Raw genomic sequence first — 14,823 nt, 5'->3', positions numbered from 1 at the left:
GGGGAATTTTCATTTTCTGATTGGAATTGTGTCAAAAAAGACAAATGTTCTCAGGGAAGAAGCGGCACTTGTGACCAGGTTGAAATTGATCAAAGAATGCTCGACTGTGTATGGATGTGTATAGCAAAACGTATCGCAGTTATTTGTCATCAGTTTGATCTATCATCCCGTGAGAATGCTTGAAAAGTGTTTCTTTTTTTTTCATCATCAAGCAGAAATTAATTTTCCCGTCATTCAGTTCATGTTCCAAGAGAATGACAAACAGTGCCATTAAAATTTTCAACCGCGGAAAGTTTTGCTTCATTCTTCTCAGAAATTAATTTCACAAATTATTTCATTTAGAAATTTTTAACATGAAAAAATTATGCGAAAAATTTGTTCAAAATTTCCATTACTTTGGCATTTGTTGAATTATATGAATATTTTTGTTTGCATTTTGTTGAAATGCATCTTTGTGCAACATTTCAGATTTTGACATAATATTATCGTTTAAAGTGTTAGTATGAATTATTATTATTATTAGTTATTTAAGAGAAAAAAGTAGATAATTATTTTTTGATTTTACATTCAGTGATCCAGTTGAAATGAGCAGAAATTATATTTTCATGGACGATGGACGGTTGTTACTGAATAAAGAAAATAGATTTTTCATCCTCTTTGATCTGCAGCTTGCAATTAATCTTAATTTGCAGTTATCGTGAAGCAGTTAATATACTTAATGGCTGCTTTAATTTATCACCTATTCCACACTGTACAGTCTCACTATTATATTTACTTACTATTTAATTTATCATGTTAAACTGTTCAAAATTATATTACTAAGGAAAAATTAAATAATATCTGAGTGTTATAAAACAGGAAACAACAACAACAACAACAACAACCATACGTATGTATGTATATGTGATGCGTATACAAATATGAATATGAATGTTTGTATTTTTTTTCTTTCAAATCGTGTGTAATTTTGTTGGTTAAATTGATTGCTTGTTATTGGTGGAATAAAAGAGAGCGTTTAGTGTTAGTAATTTATGTTTGATAGATTTTGCATGTCATATGCTTAAAATTTGTTTTTATTTTGAATAGCTGCTATGTCAAAAGATTTCAAAAGATGTCAAATTTAAGCGAAGATCAATGTCATTATCACAACAAGGTTAGAGCGGTTTTAATAGTTTTCACTTCAGCTGCTTTTCACTCTCTTATTCACGTTCTGTTGATTTTTGATTTTACACAAGTCTGTCTAACAATTTACTGTCTGCCAGTGAGTGATATGACTGCTCTTCTTATAGCAGCATTGTACAGAATTCATCTGATACGCTAATTTTGCAATTGTAGATAAAATGTCATATAGTGAGAGACGATTTTGGCAAAAGTAAACAATGCAAAATTGAGTCAATTGATTTGAATTTTTAAGTAATGTCCGAAAGCTGCTTTTGGCTTTACAGAATTGCTTTGTTTGTCGAATTCCTTTAGAAACAGTACTCTGTGTGTGCTCAGCCAGCAGCACTTCACCAGTTTGCAGTCCTTTCCAATCTGCGGAGCGCGATGGAACAGCTTTGACTTGCCTGGTTCGTGATCGGTTTGCTTTGTGAAATCTGCTTGCAAATGTCAACAGAGTTTACCTTGTCTGTCTGTAATATCATGGTTGTACATGCAAATTTGTTCACAGCTTGTTGATGAACAGGATAGATCTATTATTCCTGTCATCATCGCCATCATTATTGTCGTTATTATTATTATTATTATTATTACTTTTGCCGTTATTATTGGTGATGTGTGTCTTCATGAAGATCTTTTTTTTTGCTGGTTATGATAAAAAATTTGGAACTTGATCGGTATTTGTAGAATTCCATCTTTTCTTTTTTCCACTCACATGGTATCTGTGACAGAGTTGGGCAGTTTGTCTTTTGCACCTGTTTTATGGATGTCCACTTGAAGCGTGTGTTTTGATTATCGATTGATCCTGAACAGGTAGCCTTGCAATGGCGTGGCCAACTGCAGCCGTAGACAGATATGATGATGATGATGATGATGCTGTTAGCGCATGACAGATGGCGGCTTGTTAGCGTTTGTTTGGGCGGGTTTTCTTTTTTTTATTGAAGCATTTTATGTTTTTCATTGATTAGCATATGAACCAACTTTTTGAATAGAATTGCATTGTTTGAGGTTCAGGTGAAGTTGGTCTAGTGAGTCGGGATGTGCTTGCCAAGTAAGTTTGTGACGGTGATCATCGGTTTGCAATGGCATTTCAACGACTTAGTAGTTAACAAAGAGATCAGATGAACAGGCAAGCGGAAAACTGGTGTTTGATGCGTTGATTCGTTGGGTAAAGATCGATTACACTAGTATGGATAATGTTTGTTCCGTTTCTTGCCGGCAAGCTGGGCACTTTTTAGCTCATTTGACGATCCGTGACCACTGACCTCGGTTTGAATAGCTCATGTTTGTCTTCGCTTGCAGCCGGCCACCTGTTTACCAGCAATTAGGGACTGTCTCTTGGTCGCCAAGCAGACGGCCAATAGGTCATGTAATGCGGCGTTTTGACCATGTTTGATTATCTGGTGCGAAAAGGGTAGTGAATAAATGGGATAACCAGGCTATAATTATGCGGTTAAATTGACACATTGACTAGCATCGTTCGTCCGATGCCAGCCAATCAGCGTTGACAGCTGCTAGTGAACGATTGGCCAATTGTTAACCAATAAACTTTGTTAGTTCTGTAATACCGTAGACGTTGTCTTCTTCGTTTGGACTAGCTTCAATTGTCGACTGTTAACTCTGAATGTAACCACTTTGATGCTTGTAGACTGAGAAACGATCGCTGAACTGCTGCACTCAGTGCCAACATGACCATAGATCCGATTGTGTGCAACGACATAAGCATGGACTCTTTGCACGAAGATGCGGACAATCAAACAGCACTTGTTTCAAACGGCGCTCAAGATTCATCGAAAGCGTTGGAAGAAGGCTCAGGAGATCAGGTGAATCAACTTCCAGCGTTATTTTTGAACAAGCCAGTCAGTTCTTTTCGCATTTGTGATATTCTTGAAGAACGACGTGCTCAGGTCACTGAAGATTTCGCTGATCAAGGTAGAGGAAGTTTTGAGCGCACACTTTGGTTTCAGCAATTTTCATAATCAATCAATTAAATTATACTGAAAATTAATGCTAATTTTAGAAAAGGAATGCCGATCACCGTACAGCGATGACTGTCATCGACCAAGATCATCATCGAATAGCGCCAGCGCTGACGATGGTCTCTTGTATATGTATACAGACGGTGATGATGCTGAGCATTCGTTGAAATCTTTGGATGAAAAGTCAAAAAAGCCTCGCAAAGCACGAACTGCTTTCACGGATCATCAATTGCAAACGTTGGAGAAAAATTTTGAAAGAAAGAAATATTTATCTGTGCAAGATCGGCTCGACTTGGCCGCGAAATTAAACCTCACAGACACTCAGGTGAAAACGTGGTACCAAAACCGTCGGTGAGTGAAATTAGAACTTTCATTTTTATTTTCATTTGTTCTCGGGCAAGAATCAATTGGGCACTTAATTAGAAGAGACAAACGAGGTGGAATACTTTTTTTCACCTCACAAATAACTAATCAGCTAACTGCCATAACGTAATCCGCTGTTGTATTCCATTTTCAATACTGTGGCGAATGTCTCTCTGACGAAGCAAGTGTGAAAAAAACAACTTGTACCCAGAAAAGTTTTTAAAGTGCAAATTTGGAAACAGGGCATCACGAGCAAGGCGCTAAATGTCAGACATATTTTGCGCTGTTTGCACACCGGATACGTAACCACAATGACCACACAGAGGGGCAACGATTTGTGAGCGTTGAGCTGAAAAAAATTGAATCCTTCCTTCTTCATCTAATTCTGTTGACGCTTAGAAACCCGCTTGATGAATTTTTGCAAATGCTAATAAATGCAGACAAAGGTTAATAGCGTTTTGGTGTTGTCAGGAGGCCTCTACTAAGCAACTTACAATGATTCTCTTAATGAGAATAGGAATGGATTGTCTTTACTTTTTAATTCAGTTCTTTAATCAATCATTTTGCCAGTTCAGTATGATTGTAATGGAGAAAAAGAAATTACTGCATCAAGTTGACAATGGTGAACTTTCTTTAGGGGTTTGAATAATTCAAAAATAATCAAAATTGACTGATCATCACCGCTTGGAATAAATCACTCATACAAAGCCAAATTAATAGATACTGTGAAGTTAGAAACGATCAACATTTTTGCTACTTTGTTAATGGGTTGCTGTATTTTGCTGTGAAAATTGTAAATGAAATTTATCCAACATCAATATTATTTATTAGTGATTCATTCTGATTCAATTGTTACAAATGTAAACGTTCAAATGGTGATCTGGAGTGAAATTAAGTGCTTCGCTTCAAAATAAGTTCGTGAAGTTTCACCTTCATACTGGCTTCTTTATTACCGGCGAATATCTCGCGATAGAATTGTATTGTTCATATTTTTTGTAGATATTTAAAGTACTAGGGTTGTTGTTCGACAACTTCATTTTCTTTCACAAATTTAGGTGTTAGGTGAATGAATGTTTCTTTTTTCTTTTTAAGTTTTCATATATGTAGCAGTGAGCAAGCAGTGCGAATTGGCACTATGGATAATTATTTCGAAATAGGACGTCAGCATTTATTTCAGCTCTTGATGTTGCTGTGGTTTTTTGATGTTGTTTATTTTTTTATTTACCATTTTTTGTTCCAAAGAGAGCAGATGTCTAATGCTATTTCCGTTTGTATCGGCGGCTGAACGTTACACTGATGCACTGAAGGCCGCGCATTGGTCTGTTAGCGTGAAGGAGGTGTTCATTTTTGAAAGTGATTTTTTTCAACATTAAAGCGAGGTGTTATTTTGGTTGGGAACAATGATTGACCATTGCCAAGTCCATTTCCCAGCCGACCCGTTCACTTTTCACATGCTAAAGTGCCTATCCGGTTTTTAATTGGCCAATTTTATAGGAAAATGAACTGTAGTTGAAGAAAGGCAACGTGCTGGCGTGGCCTGAAAAAAAGAGGTCCCCCGCATTCAATGCTTTTTTTCAATGATATGATGGTTTTGTTAGTATTTTCACGCATTTATTGCAGTGGCAGATTAATTAATTACAGTTTTTTTCCATTCTGTTCATCAAATCTGCTCAGTTTAATCAACTTATTCCGTTTCAACGACAGTTAGCAGTGAAATATTAATTTCTCTTAATCCAAGAAAATATATTTTGCTTTTTTTTGAATATTATTATCCGAATTTATATATTATTTTCATTATCCAGTGATTTTAATTGTTGTTTAATGGTTTGTTGAACTTTCGAATCTGTTTGCTGATATGTTAAATTATGATTTTAGATTTTCAGTTGTGCTCTGAGTTGACGATGAAACTTGTTGAAATTTTGACTAGCAAATAGTGATTTTGATAAGTGATGATTTTAACGCTAGCTGGATGCTTTATCGATAGCAATTAGAAATTTTGCTGTCTCAAAATTTTAGAATATTTAATATTTACTGTCGAGCATGTTTGATTGTTCTGCATGGTTTGAGAAAATCGTGCTGTTTGCACAGACTGAACGCTGAGCGCTGTAATAGACTAAGGGCGGTGTCCTTGTAAAAGCACGCGGCTGGCGTTTTGAAGTTTCAAGCTAAAATTGTGAATTTGAAATTTATCAACAAATACCCTTCTATGCTTGTTTGCAATGATTATTACAGTGCATCGTTGAAATGTGATTTCGATACAATTGCACTGCAACACTAACTAACTACAGCACTGAATATTTTTGAATTGCAAACTGTTTATAGGACCAAATGGAAACGCCAGACGGCAGTTGGTTTAGAATTGTTAGCTGAAGCGGGTAATTATGCGGCATTTCAGCGTGCATTCACGAACAGCCCTTATTGGCCGACAACATTTTCCAACGGTCTCACTGGACCGTTGGGTTTGTATTTGAACAACGGATTTGCCCAGTCCAAGGATGCATGCCTTGCTGCAACGGCGGCCGCTGCTGCCGGATCACCGAACATTGCAGCCGGACTGGCCGGTGTCGGTTCGACGACGGCTTTGATTCACGGATCACCGTTGGGCGTGCTTTGCAGTCCGTGGTCTTCGTTCGGTGGTTCAATAAGAGCTGCGGCTGCGGCCGCGGCTGCGGTTCCTGGGACAATATCCATGTCCCCCGTGCATCCGGTGTTTGGCCCCATGGCCGGGGCCGTGCCGGCGACCATTTCCGCACCAGTGAACACGACGAAGAAGTGAACGAACATCGACCGCAATCAGCTACGACAAGCTGGACAATTTTAAGCTGAACTGTTTTGCCACTTTGGCTAATTCAAATTTGTTGATTGGGGTCCGGTCGACGACGCCGGACCGTTGTGTATGGTCTTCTCACGACAAAGCAGAGTTATCATTGGAATTGGCCGACCGTTTTGATGTCCCCAATTTTTGTATCTTGTTTTCTTTTCTCTAGTTCTCTCGGTCAGCCACCATCGCTCTCTATTGTATCTCTTTTGTGCTTGAGCAATGGACTTAAGTAGACTAATTTGTCGCTGGTCTGGTCTGGTTGCTGGTCTGCTGACTTCTTCGCAGTCGACTCAATTAATAATAGCTGCCTTGATTGCGCGGCAAGTAATATACAAGCGTGGCTAATTCACCAACGGCACGTTGTGCGCCTTCTTTGGGCCGTGAAATTGAATCATGCCTGGCGCCTCCCATTTGGCGGCAACCGACCCGGCCGTCACCGCGGTCGTGGGCGGTCAGGAGCATTTTTACTATCCGGAAATGTACCATAATAAGTGAATGAATGAATAAATAAATAAATAAATAAATAAATAAACAGATGTATTCGCTACATTTGTTTTTTGATAAAGCAAAAGGAAATAGAAATGGAAAATAAAATACAAAAATGCTTTTTCAATAATCTCTCTATTCATTCATACAGTACAGTCAGAAAACGTTCTGAACATTTCAAAACTATTATGATTATTATTATAACTTTTCCAATTAAATGAATACTTTATTACTGCGCACACACATTTTGTTGACTATCATTATTGATTGAATTGAAGTATCAATTTTGAACAGTCAAATCATGCATATATACATTTATTGCGCAATAGAATAAACATGAATTTCAGTGTCGTATCTTGAAAAATAATTTGCATGACGAACGAAGTTTTGCTCTATAATCACTGGCTCTTTCATAATCAGTCGAGTCAGTGTGCTCGCTTGTTTACTTACTGTTCAGTTGAAATAGCGTCGAGCAAGCAGTGCAGCGAGCGCTATTATGCAAATGTTGCAACGTTCGCATTTCATCGATTCGTTTTCTAAAATGGAAAACTGCATTTTTTCTATTCTCTTCTACTGGGCTGTCTTTTTCTTTAATATATTTTTATTTTTGCACCGTACAAGTGAAAAACTTTTTCCAATGCATCTCAATATGCTTATATATATATTAGCATCTAAACTGATCAGAAAGGTAAGTGTTGATTTCTGTTTTTTGTTTTTCAATTAAACGCACTCGTGTATTTCTAATAACTCTCAGTTGCTCATCCGGTTTGTTTGTTTAACACTTTGAAAAGCTGCATAACGGTAACAGATGCATTCGGCCGTTCAAAATTTAATTTTGCACAGTTACCGGCATTGTGCTTTGTGCTTGATTTTGTATAACTATTGAAATGGTCGCTAATGGAGGTTGTTTTCCAATTTTATTATCCAAAGCTTTTTGTCGCCCTTTCAACCATGTTCACTCGCTGATCGTCAGCACAAATAAATGGCAACATGATCACAAGTCAATGTTACAATTTTCCGAGCTATCTGTGCATGCATGCATGTATTTGCATGCGTGTATGCATGCATACATTATCAGGAATGAAATGCAAATACTGATTATGATTTGATACAATCATTTCTATGAAAAGCGTGCGTGATAAGCATCATCCTATTCTACGAATTAAATTGTTCACTTCTATTTTACTTTGCGTACGCAGTAGTAGTGTAACATTGGTAAATTCATTTCTTCTGTAAAATTCAGTGGAATGTAAATTTTGCATTATTAGATTTTGTTTGATTGCATGTTATATCAATTTTTACTTATCAAATATATAAACATAGGAACATATGAATGTAATTTCAAATAATTGTAACAATAGCTAGCAATTTGTGAAAGTTATTATTAGTGACGGGAAAATTGAAAATTAAAGACGGGCAACAATATTTTCCACATCATTTCCCTCTATAATGATGTGCCCATATTTCTTCTGCCCGTAACGTTCACATAATGCTAACCTTAGCTAAGATTTTCAAATAATGAAATAATTATGCGTTTGCTTAGTGCTGCTGTAAACAGGGCATTCTCATTGTCCTTGTTTCTTTGAAGTAGTGAATAGGAAAAGTCTTTCATGAAAGGATGTCGTCAAACAATTTTAAAACCAGATTTGTAAGAATAATAGCACCGATGACTCAATTTTGTAAAAGTTCTGCAAATAAGTGTATAATGGTAGAAGTGTGTTTTTCTATTTTTTACTTTTGAAATAAAATGGTAAACAATCAGACAGTGTCACTTTGTTGAAAAGTCATATATAATGGTCTTTTCAAGTTCTTTACAATGTACTGACAGAAGTCTTTTTAACTTATTTAGCAAATTCTCTTGCAGAGGTTAGATAATTGAATTTTCAATCCGACCCCTGACAGTTGTGAATAACAGGGTCGCATTGCTCAGTACCAAAGACCGGTAGCAAAAGCGTGCTTATTCATTATTCATCAATGAAAACTGTCACGATTTTAAATTTTGCACAGTTTCACAGTTTAATAATATATCTGATGTTTTTTCTTTCATTTTTTGCTGAGCAGTTGCTGAAAGCGTTGTAATATGACTAAATTTTTAGCCTGCTTTAAGTTTTACTTTATCAATTCAATCAAATCAGTCTGTCCATTTTTGCTATAGCTAATTAACCGCGTTCAGTACGGTCTAAATTGAACCGACATTTGCTAGCTTCGAATGTTTCGCATCAGATCAGTTGAACCTAAAAATGGCTTCAAATCAGAACCTGTTCTGTGGATGATTTCACGATCATGTGAACGCAGTTATGTCAGCGCACGTGAAATTTTCCTGCAGCTTGTGTGCTTGCTTGTCTGAAGTTGCTATTTTTGTCACAGTTAACTTAAAAACAACAACGAGCTCAAAATAGTGCTATTTTACTTCCAACTTTTTTGTTGACCAGAAATGTGCAAAGCGGCATAAACTAGATGAATATGACAGCAGTGCTAATACAAACAAAGAAGCGTTTTAAAACAAAAATTAATAACATTCAATAGTTAATAAGCACACCGTAAAGCTTTGGTACCGGCAGGATGGGGCGAGTGGTGCAAAATTTGAAATGAATTATACAACAGAATATTGCTATCAATGCAACAATGTGAATGAACTTGAAACTTCTCTGATCAATGGAAAAGCAACACTACCATTGAGAAACTGTCAATGATGCGGTTGATATGTTTGTTTTCAACGACATGAAACGGATGAAAATATGGATGATGCATAGCCTGACAGCATGCTCAATTCTACGGGCAGCATTTGACTAGTGGTTGTGGTGTTTCTGCTGTTCATAGACGTGTAGCCGACACTCGCGTTGGGAGCTGATTGCAAATAAGGAATGCAGTTCTTCAAAGCTTGGAATGAATCAGTGGAATTAGCAACTGATTTAGACAAATAAGATGACCAGTACGGATTTGTACGCAAAAGATGCTGCACCGCGGCCATGTTATCTATCTCACTAAGCAGATCCAAACCGACACTAGACTGACGTTTCCATTTTGTTCTAAAATGCAAACTATTATTCATTGATAACATGTGAAATCAGAACTGTGAATCACACCAATACTGACCTTCGATTCTGATACCAAGTTTTCACCTGGGTATCGCTTAACTTCAACTGCTTGGCAAGGTCCAACCTATCTTGAACAGATAAATATTTTTGTTGTTCGAAGCTTTCTTCCAAAGCTTTCAGCTGCTGATCTGTGAAAATGGTTCTCGCTTTGCGAACTTTTCTGGAGCTGAATGATGAATGTCGATTTTTTCCTTCTGATTGCTCACCGTCAGAGTTGACTGAAATGAAACATAACATAACATAAATGATCACGAATTCAATAGGCTAATTCAGTTTTGCAAACACGCAGCTTACTGAATTCCCTTGATGATTGATCTTCACTATCTTCAGAAGGTGCTAAACTGGCTGCGTCGTCGAAAACTGCAGCCGCAGCAGATTCACAGTTCAAAATATCTGATATCAAAAATGACTTTGTTGTCATCGTGAGCGGTTTTGCACTGAACAAACAGACAGAAAGAAATGCAACCACTATTGGTGAGCTTCGCTTTATGAATAACTGAACAGCTATCGTTGCAACGGCTGTCACTTAGAAACGGCAACGCTGATTGGCTAGTGGAAGCGCAAACGCCTCCTAGTGAGCGATATGAAAAAGCATCGCGTCCTCACCTATAGTGATATTTATCTTAACAGGTCATCAAGATTTCACGACGATTAAAGTAATTATCTCAGTTATTAGTGTTTTCTGAGAGTGTGGAAAAGTTTTTCTCTGGATCATTTTACTTCTTCTTCTTCTTCTTCATATGAATAGTTTACTACAGTTGTTCAAGCGTATCAACAATTTTCAACAACAAACAGCTTTGATTTTAATTCTGTGCAATGTTTGAGATTTACATATTCAACAGTTTACTTTGCTAGATATCTTCTGTGATCTATGATGGGTCTTTTTTGCTGAAAATGCTCATGTCGCCTTTCTACAGTAATTGCAATTAACATAAAATAGTCACACTATAAAATGCTAACATTTGATTTCCGACATTTTTTGTTGTTAAGTGCTATTCACGTTTTGTTCATCCGGCATGATCAGAGAACAATTTACCTGGTGAAATTCACATGTTCAAAATTTGCTTTATCAAAGGGCGTAACTGTGGAAATCCTGCACAAAATGAGTGATTGACTCAGAATGAGTGATTGTAAATTTCCATTTCTAGTGTTGAATAAAAAAGTTTATGCTTTTTCTGGCGGAAGTGCTGAAATAATAAATTTATTTACAACAATCTTATTATATGGAACATTTAGTTTATCAAGTTGAAACAATTCACAAATCAAAAACGTTTTTAAGATTGTCCGATTTAATAAGAAGTCTGTAAGAGTAAGAGAAATATTAGCAGGTATAAGTATTGATTCAATGGGGCTGAAATGCTTGTTGTTTTTAATTTCAGATCTTGTGCACAGACAGTAAGTAGGTAATAGTAATAGCTATTAGATTAGGCGTATGAATTGTGAATGTCAAAAGTGAAATAATGAATGACAAGTGTGAGGTGGATGTAATAAAAGTTATCACAACTGAAAACAGATTAAAGGGTTCAGGAAATAATGTGCACCTGCAGATTAGAATTTATGATTTCCTGTATAAAGCATCAAGCTATGCTGAGGCTAGAAATGGCAAACTGCTATTGACCTCAAAAAGTCCATTATTGTACCCAGAAGTAATTTACTGTCAAACATTAAATTAAGGATATTATAAAGTCAAAGCTCTGTAATTTAGAGTGGAAATTGGTGACAGAGTTTTCATAGCTAAAATAACGACTTCAAGGACGCTAGACGGTACCATAAACCAATTAGCCAGGTGAGCGGCAGTCAGTAACGGTCGGCTAAATTTGTATACTGATGACTGTTCGGTTGGGTGACGAGGCCAGCAATTAAACGATGATCACTGAGTGTTCTCTTAATTTTTTACCATATCCTGATCCATCGGGAAGTGACCGTCACAGACAAACACTGACGCAACTAGTTGGTCGGTGGGCTGCCCAGATGACCACAGATGGTCAGCAGCTAATTCCGCTTACTGACAATAACATTCTCGCTATTGTATCAATCTCGTTGTGGGCGTATTTTTAACGGTCCATTTCTGATGAATTGCATGTCCTACAGTAGAGAACAAGCCGACTCACGGCAGGAGATGAATCTTGTTCGTAGTGGTGCTTATAGAAAGGTAACTTGTGTTTAACCTGGCTTTGATGACGTCAGGTCAATTGGCGAGTAACTGATTTTACGTTTTGCAAAGGAACCCCGTTGAGTGGTTGACAATGGGCACTGATCTTGGTTCTGTGGTTCTAAATTGACCGACAATGCACTTGGATTGCAACAGAAGTTAAGCTGTTGCTCTGTGAAGTGAAGTAATGGAAAACGACCCTGTGAAAATTGACAGCTTCATTGTCGATCATTTTCTTTGCTCACAGCAGGTAGCCAAGTAATGCTAGTGGGCCGAAGTGTGCTCCGTTTGTAAATCATCTATCTCCAATAGAAATGATAATTTAATTTAGTGCGATCCAAAGCGAGCAACATTTTGGCCACATTCAACTTTTAACATGCTGTTTTCAAACTATACTAACCAGGACATGGCAAAACAAAAAAGCAGCAAAGCATGACCGAGAGAATGCAAATTTTTAAATAATCCCGAAAAAATTGTATTTTTAATTTTTCGAGTGGTTTATTTTTGCTTGCTAGGTTTGACTTCAGTTGTTCCAAATTTGCATAATCACGAGCGTTGTGCAACCTCGTAAATGTTCTAAATTTCACATGCACACCAAATGGAAATTACATGTGAAAAATGTTCCAAGCATAATGATTTGGAAATATCAATAAAATGATGGATTGTTTTTAAACTTTAGATCATTTTTGGAAAAAGCACTGCATTTCTTTATTGTGCAGTTATGTTTTGGAAATTATTATCAGTAACGAATTTGAAAAAATAAACAGTGCGTCAATTAGCTTTTTGCCATTTGATTGTTTCGATTCACAAGCTTGTTCAGTAGAGAAAAAATTCAAAATAATTTAAAAAACTGGGATAATTTGGTGGAAGAGGTGGAAAAGCAATGCCAGTGAATTTTTGCGAGTTCAAGGATTTTTTAGTTCAATTTGATCAATTCGCTTAAACGAAGCGTAGAAGTGATAATTTTTCATTCTTTGTCAGCGTAACCGGATTGCTAGGCTTGTCCTCACAGCATCATTTTGGTCAATTATCACCAATCGTCAGAAATATCCCACGTTCAATGGTGGTTTTCCAATAGTTTTGCCCGTTTCCCGTTACTTGATCACCGGAAACAGTTGACCAGTTGCAGAAGGTTGTATTTTGTCTGGACCTTTTCGATCACCATTGCGCCTGCGATAACTGCCACCATTGTAGTAGTCAATTAGCTTTGGCCTGTCCACTGTTTATTAAAAGCAGCTTGGTCGCTGGGCTTACCCGATGACCAATTGGAAATGGACAAAGGATGAGAAAATCACCTGCTCACGAGGCCGGCTGCCTTGTGGCCGAGTTACAACTTTCTCACCAGTGGTCCTTTTCAATATCTACATGCGAAGGACGTTGGAAGTGTTCTCATTTGCAATTGTCGAGCCTCTTTTAGCCTCTTCGTTGTGCTTTCAGGTGGTTCACTTTCGGTGAGAATGTCGTGTCCAACTTTTACTGGCAAAAAACTCTTGCTCAACAATTGCAAAAGTGCTTTCTCATCTATTGTTGTTCTGATTGCTCTCACGCAGTCAACAACTTTTAAAATTCGAGCATAAATAAAAAGCAATTAATAGCCCCATCAGTCGGTTGAAAAGAACCATAAAAGCTGGATATTTAGGTATTTTTTTTGTTTCTTCTATTGTTGCTATTATGCTGCTATTATTTTTCACTAGCTGGCAAGCGAGACACATCAGTTTGATCAAAAATTTTATTATTCTAGATCATAATTTGAACTAAAAATTGGGGTGTAAATTTAAAATAAAAAGAACAGAAAAAAAAGAATGAACATGGTGAATAGTTAGTTTATTAGAACAGAACCGAACAACAATCATCCTGAATTATAATAATAGCAACAATCGATCATCATAGTCTGATCGCGCTTTTGACTTTTCAGCTTGTTTGTAATGCTCAGGTCGACAAAGTCAATTACCTTTTCTATAGAATTGAAAATTTGCAATTCAAAATGACCAATTGAGTCGATGAATTGCTACTTTTGAACTGATGCTGATGATCCGAAAAAATAACCAGAATAATCTAAGGTTTAAGATTTGCAAATTCCAAGGGATGTTTCGAAAAGTTTATTATTTTTTTCTTAAAATCATCATTCACAAATGATGATTAATCAAAGAAATGATGAATGTTTATTAAAAAAATCAATACTGTAATAAACACTTTCCTTTTTAAACAATTATTATTAATAATCATTGAAATAGTTAACAAACAAGACATTTAGCATGGAAATTCAAACAAATTCGTTAGCTTTTCCACTCCGCTGGAAAGCTTACTGTCTGCAAAATCAAGCTTGAACAAAGGTTGCAATCGTTCGTGTGTATATTCAGCCAACAACGCGACAAAATCGGCTGCATATGAAATTCGTCTGATTCAAATCACTTTCAACCATCACAACTATTTACATACATTTGTGTATGCAAATAATTGAATGTGACAATATACTAATGTATATGACTGCATGTATTTCCTTCGTTCTTCGTTCATTTCATTTCATCAATTTTTGTTTAATGTGATTTTTGAGTTTGCAACCGACTGGCTGAGGATTCATGCAATCGGACTGTATGTAGTTTATTTTCCAAAACTCTGGTCCATTTGAATTTACCTACTTGTTGCTTAAATGTTAGCTGCAGTGCAGAATAAACAACTGTCGCATTGCTGCTGTGCTACAATGTTAAGCAACTTGTTTGGCAAACGAACATTCGCACCAGCTGTTTCGTCCATTAGCATTATTAT

The 14,823-nt window shown here is 36.7% G+C and overlaps 5 protein-coding genes across 5 annotated transcripts; 1 reads left to right on the top strand and 4 right to left on the bottom strand.

The window, feature by feature from the left end:
• Positions 1-1,240: 1,240 nt before the first annotated feature.
• Positions 1,241-1,716, bottom strand: Tsp_06770 (hypothetical protein). Its single transcript, XM_003380566.1, has 2 exons — positions 1,623-1,716; positions 1,241-1,584 (listed from the first exon to the last, which is right to left on the bottom strand). Exons 1-2 carry the CDS (start codon positions 1,714-1,716, stop codon positions 1,241-1,243), a joined length of 438 nt encoding a protein of 145 aa, XP_003380614.1.
• Positions 1,717-2,846: 1,130 nt separating this feature from the next.
• On the top strand, positions 2,847-6,276 carry Tsp_06769 (putative homeobox domain protein). Its single transcript, XM_003380565.1, has 4 exons — positions 2,847-3,090; positions 3,179-3,488; positions 3,941-4,122; positions 5,789-6,276. Exons 1-4 carry the CDS (start codon positions 2,847-2,849, stop codon positions 6,274-6,276), a joined length of 1,224 nt encoding a protein of 407 aa, XP_003380613.1.
• Positions 6,277-6,344: 68 nt separating this feature from the next.
• Tsp_06768 (conserved hypothetical protein) lies at positions 6,345-6,783 on the bottom strand. The gene is made up of 2 exons (XM_003380564.1): positions 6,672-6,783; positions 6,345-6,610 (listed from the first exon to the last, which is right to left on the bottom strand). Exons 1-2 carry the CDS (start codon positions 6,781-6,783, stop codon positions 6,345-6,347), a joined length of 378 nt encoding a protein of 125 aa, XP_003380612.1.
• A 2,737-nt stretch (positions 6,784-9,520) lies between these two features.
• Tsp_06767 (homeobox protein ceh-30) lies at positions 9,521-10,326 on the bottom strand. Its single transcript, XM_003380563.1, has 3 exons — positions 10,200-10,326; positions 9,904-10,123; positions 9,521-9,836 (listed from the first exon to the last, which is right to left on the bottom strand). The coding sequence occupies exons 1-3, from the start codon at positions 10,324-10,326 to the stop codon at positions 9,521-9,523; spliced, it is 663 nt and encodes a 220-aa protein (XP_003380611.1).
• Positions 10,327-13,151: 2,825 nt separating this feature from the next.
• Tsp_06766 (conserved domain protein) lies at positions 13,152-14,817 on the bottom strand. The gene is made up of 4 exons (XM_003380562.1): positions 14,736-14,817; positions 14,364-14,438; positions 13,434-13,614; positions 13,152-13,269 (listed from the first exon to the last, which is right to left on the bottom strand). The coding sequence occupies exons 1-4, from the start codon at positions 14,815-14,817 to the stop codon at positions 13,152-13,154; spliced, it is 456 nt and encodes a 151-aa protein (XP_003380610.1).
• Positions 14,818-14,823: the final 6 nt, after the last annotated feature.

This window comes from Trichinella spiralis, assembly GCF_000181795.1.
Source record: "Trichinella spiralis strain ISS 195 chromosome Unknown Scfld2, whole genome shotgun sequence".
NCBI lineage: Eukaryota > Metazoa > Nematoda > Enoplea > Trichinellida > Trichinellidae > Trichinella > Trichinella spiralis.
Note: the sequence above shows the minus strand (reverse complement) of the source record. Positions and strands in the feature narration are given on the sequence as shown.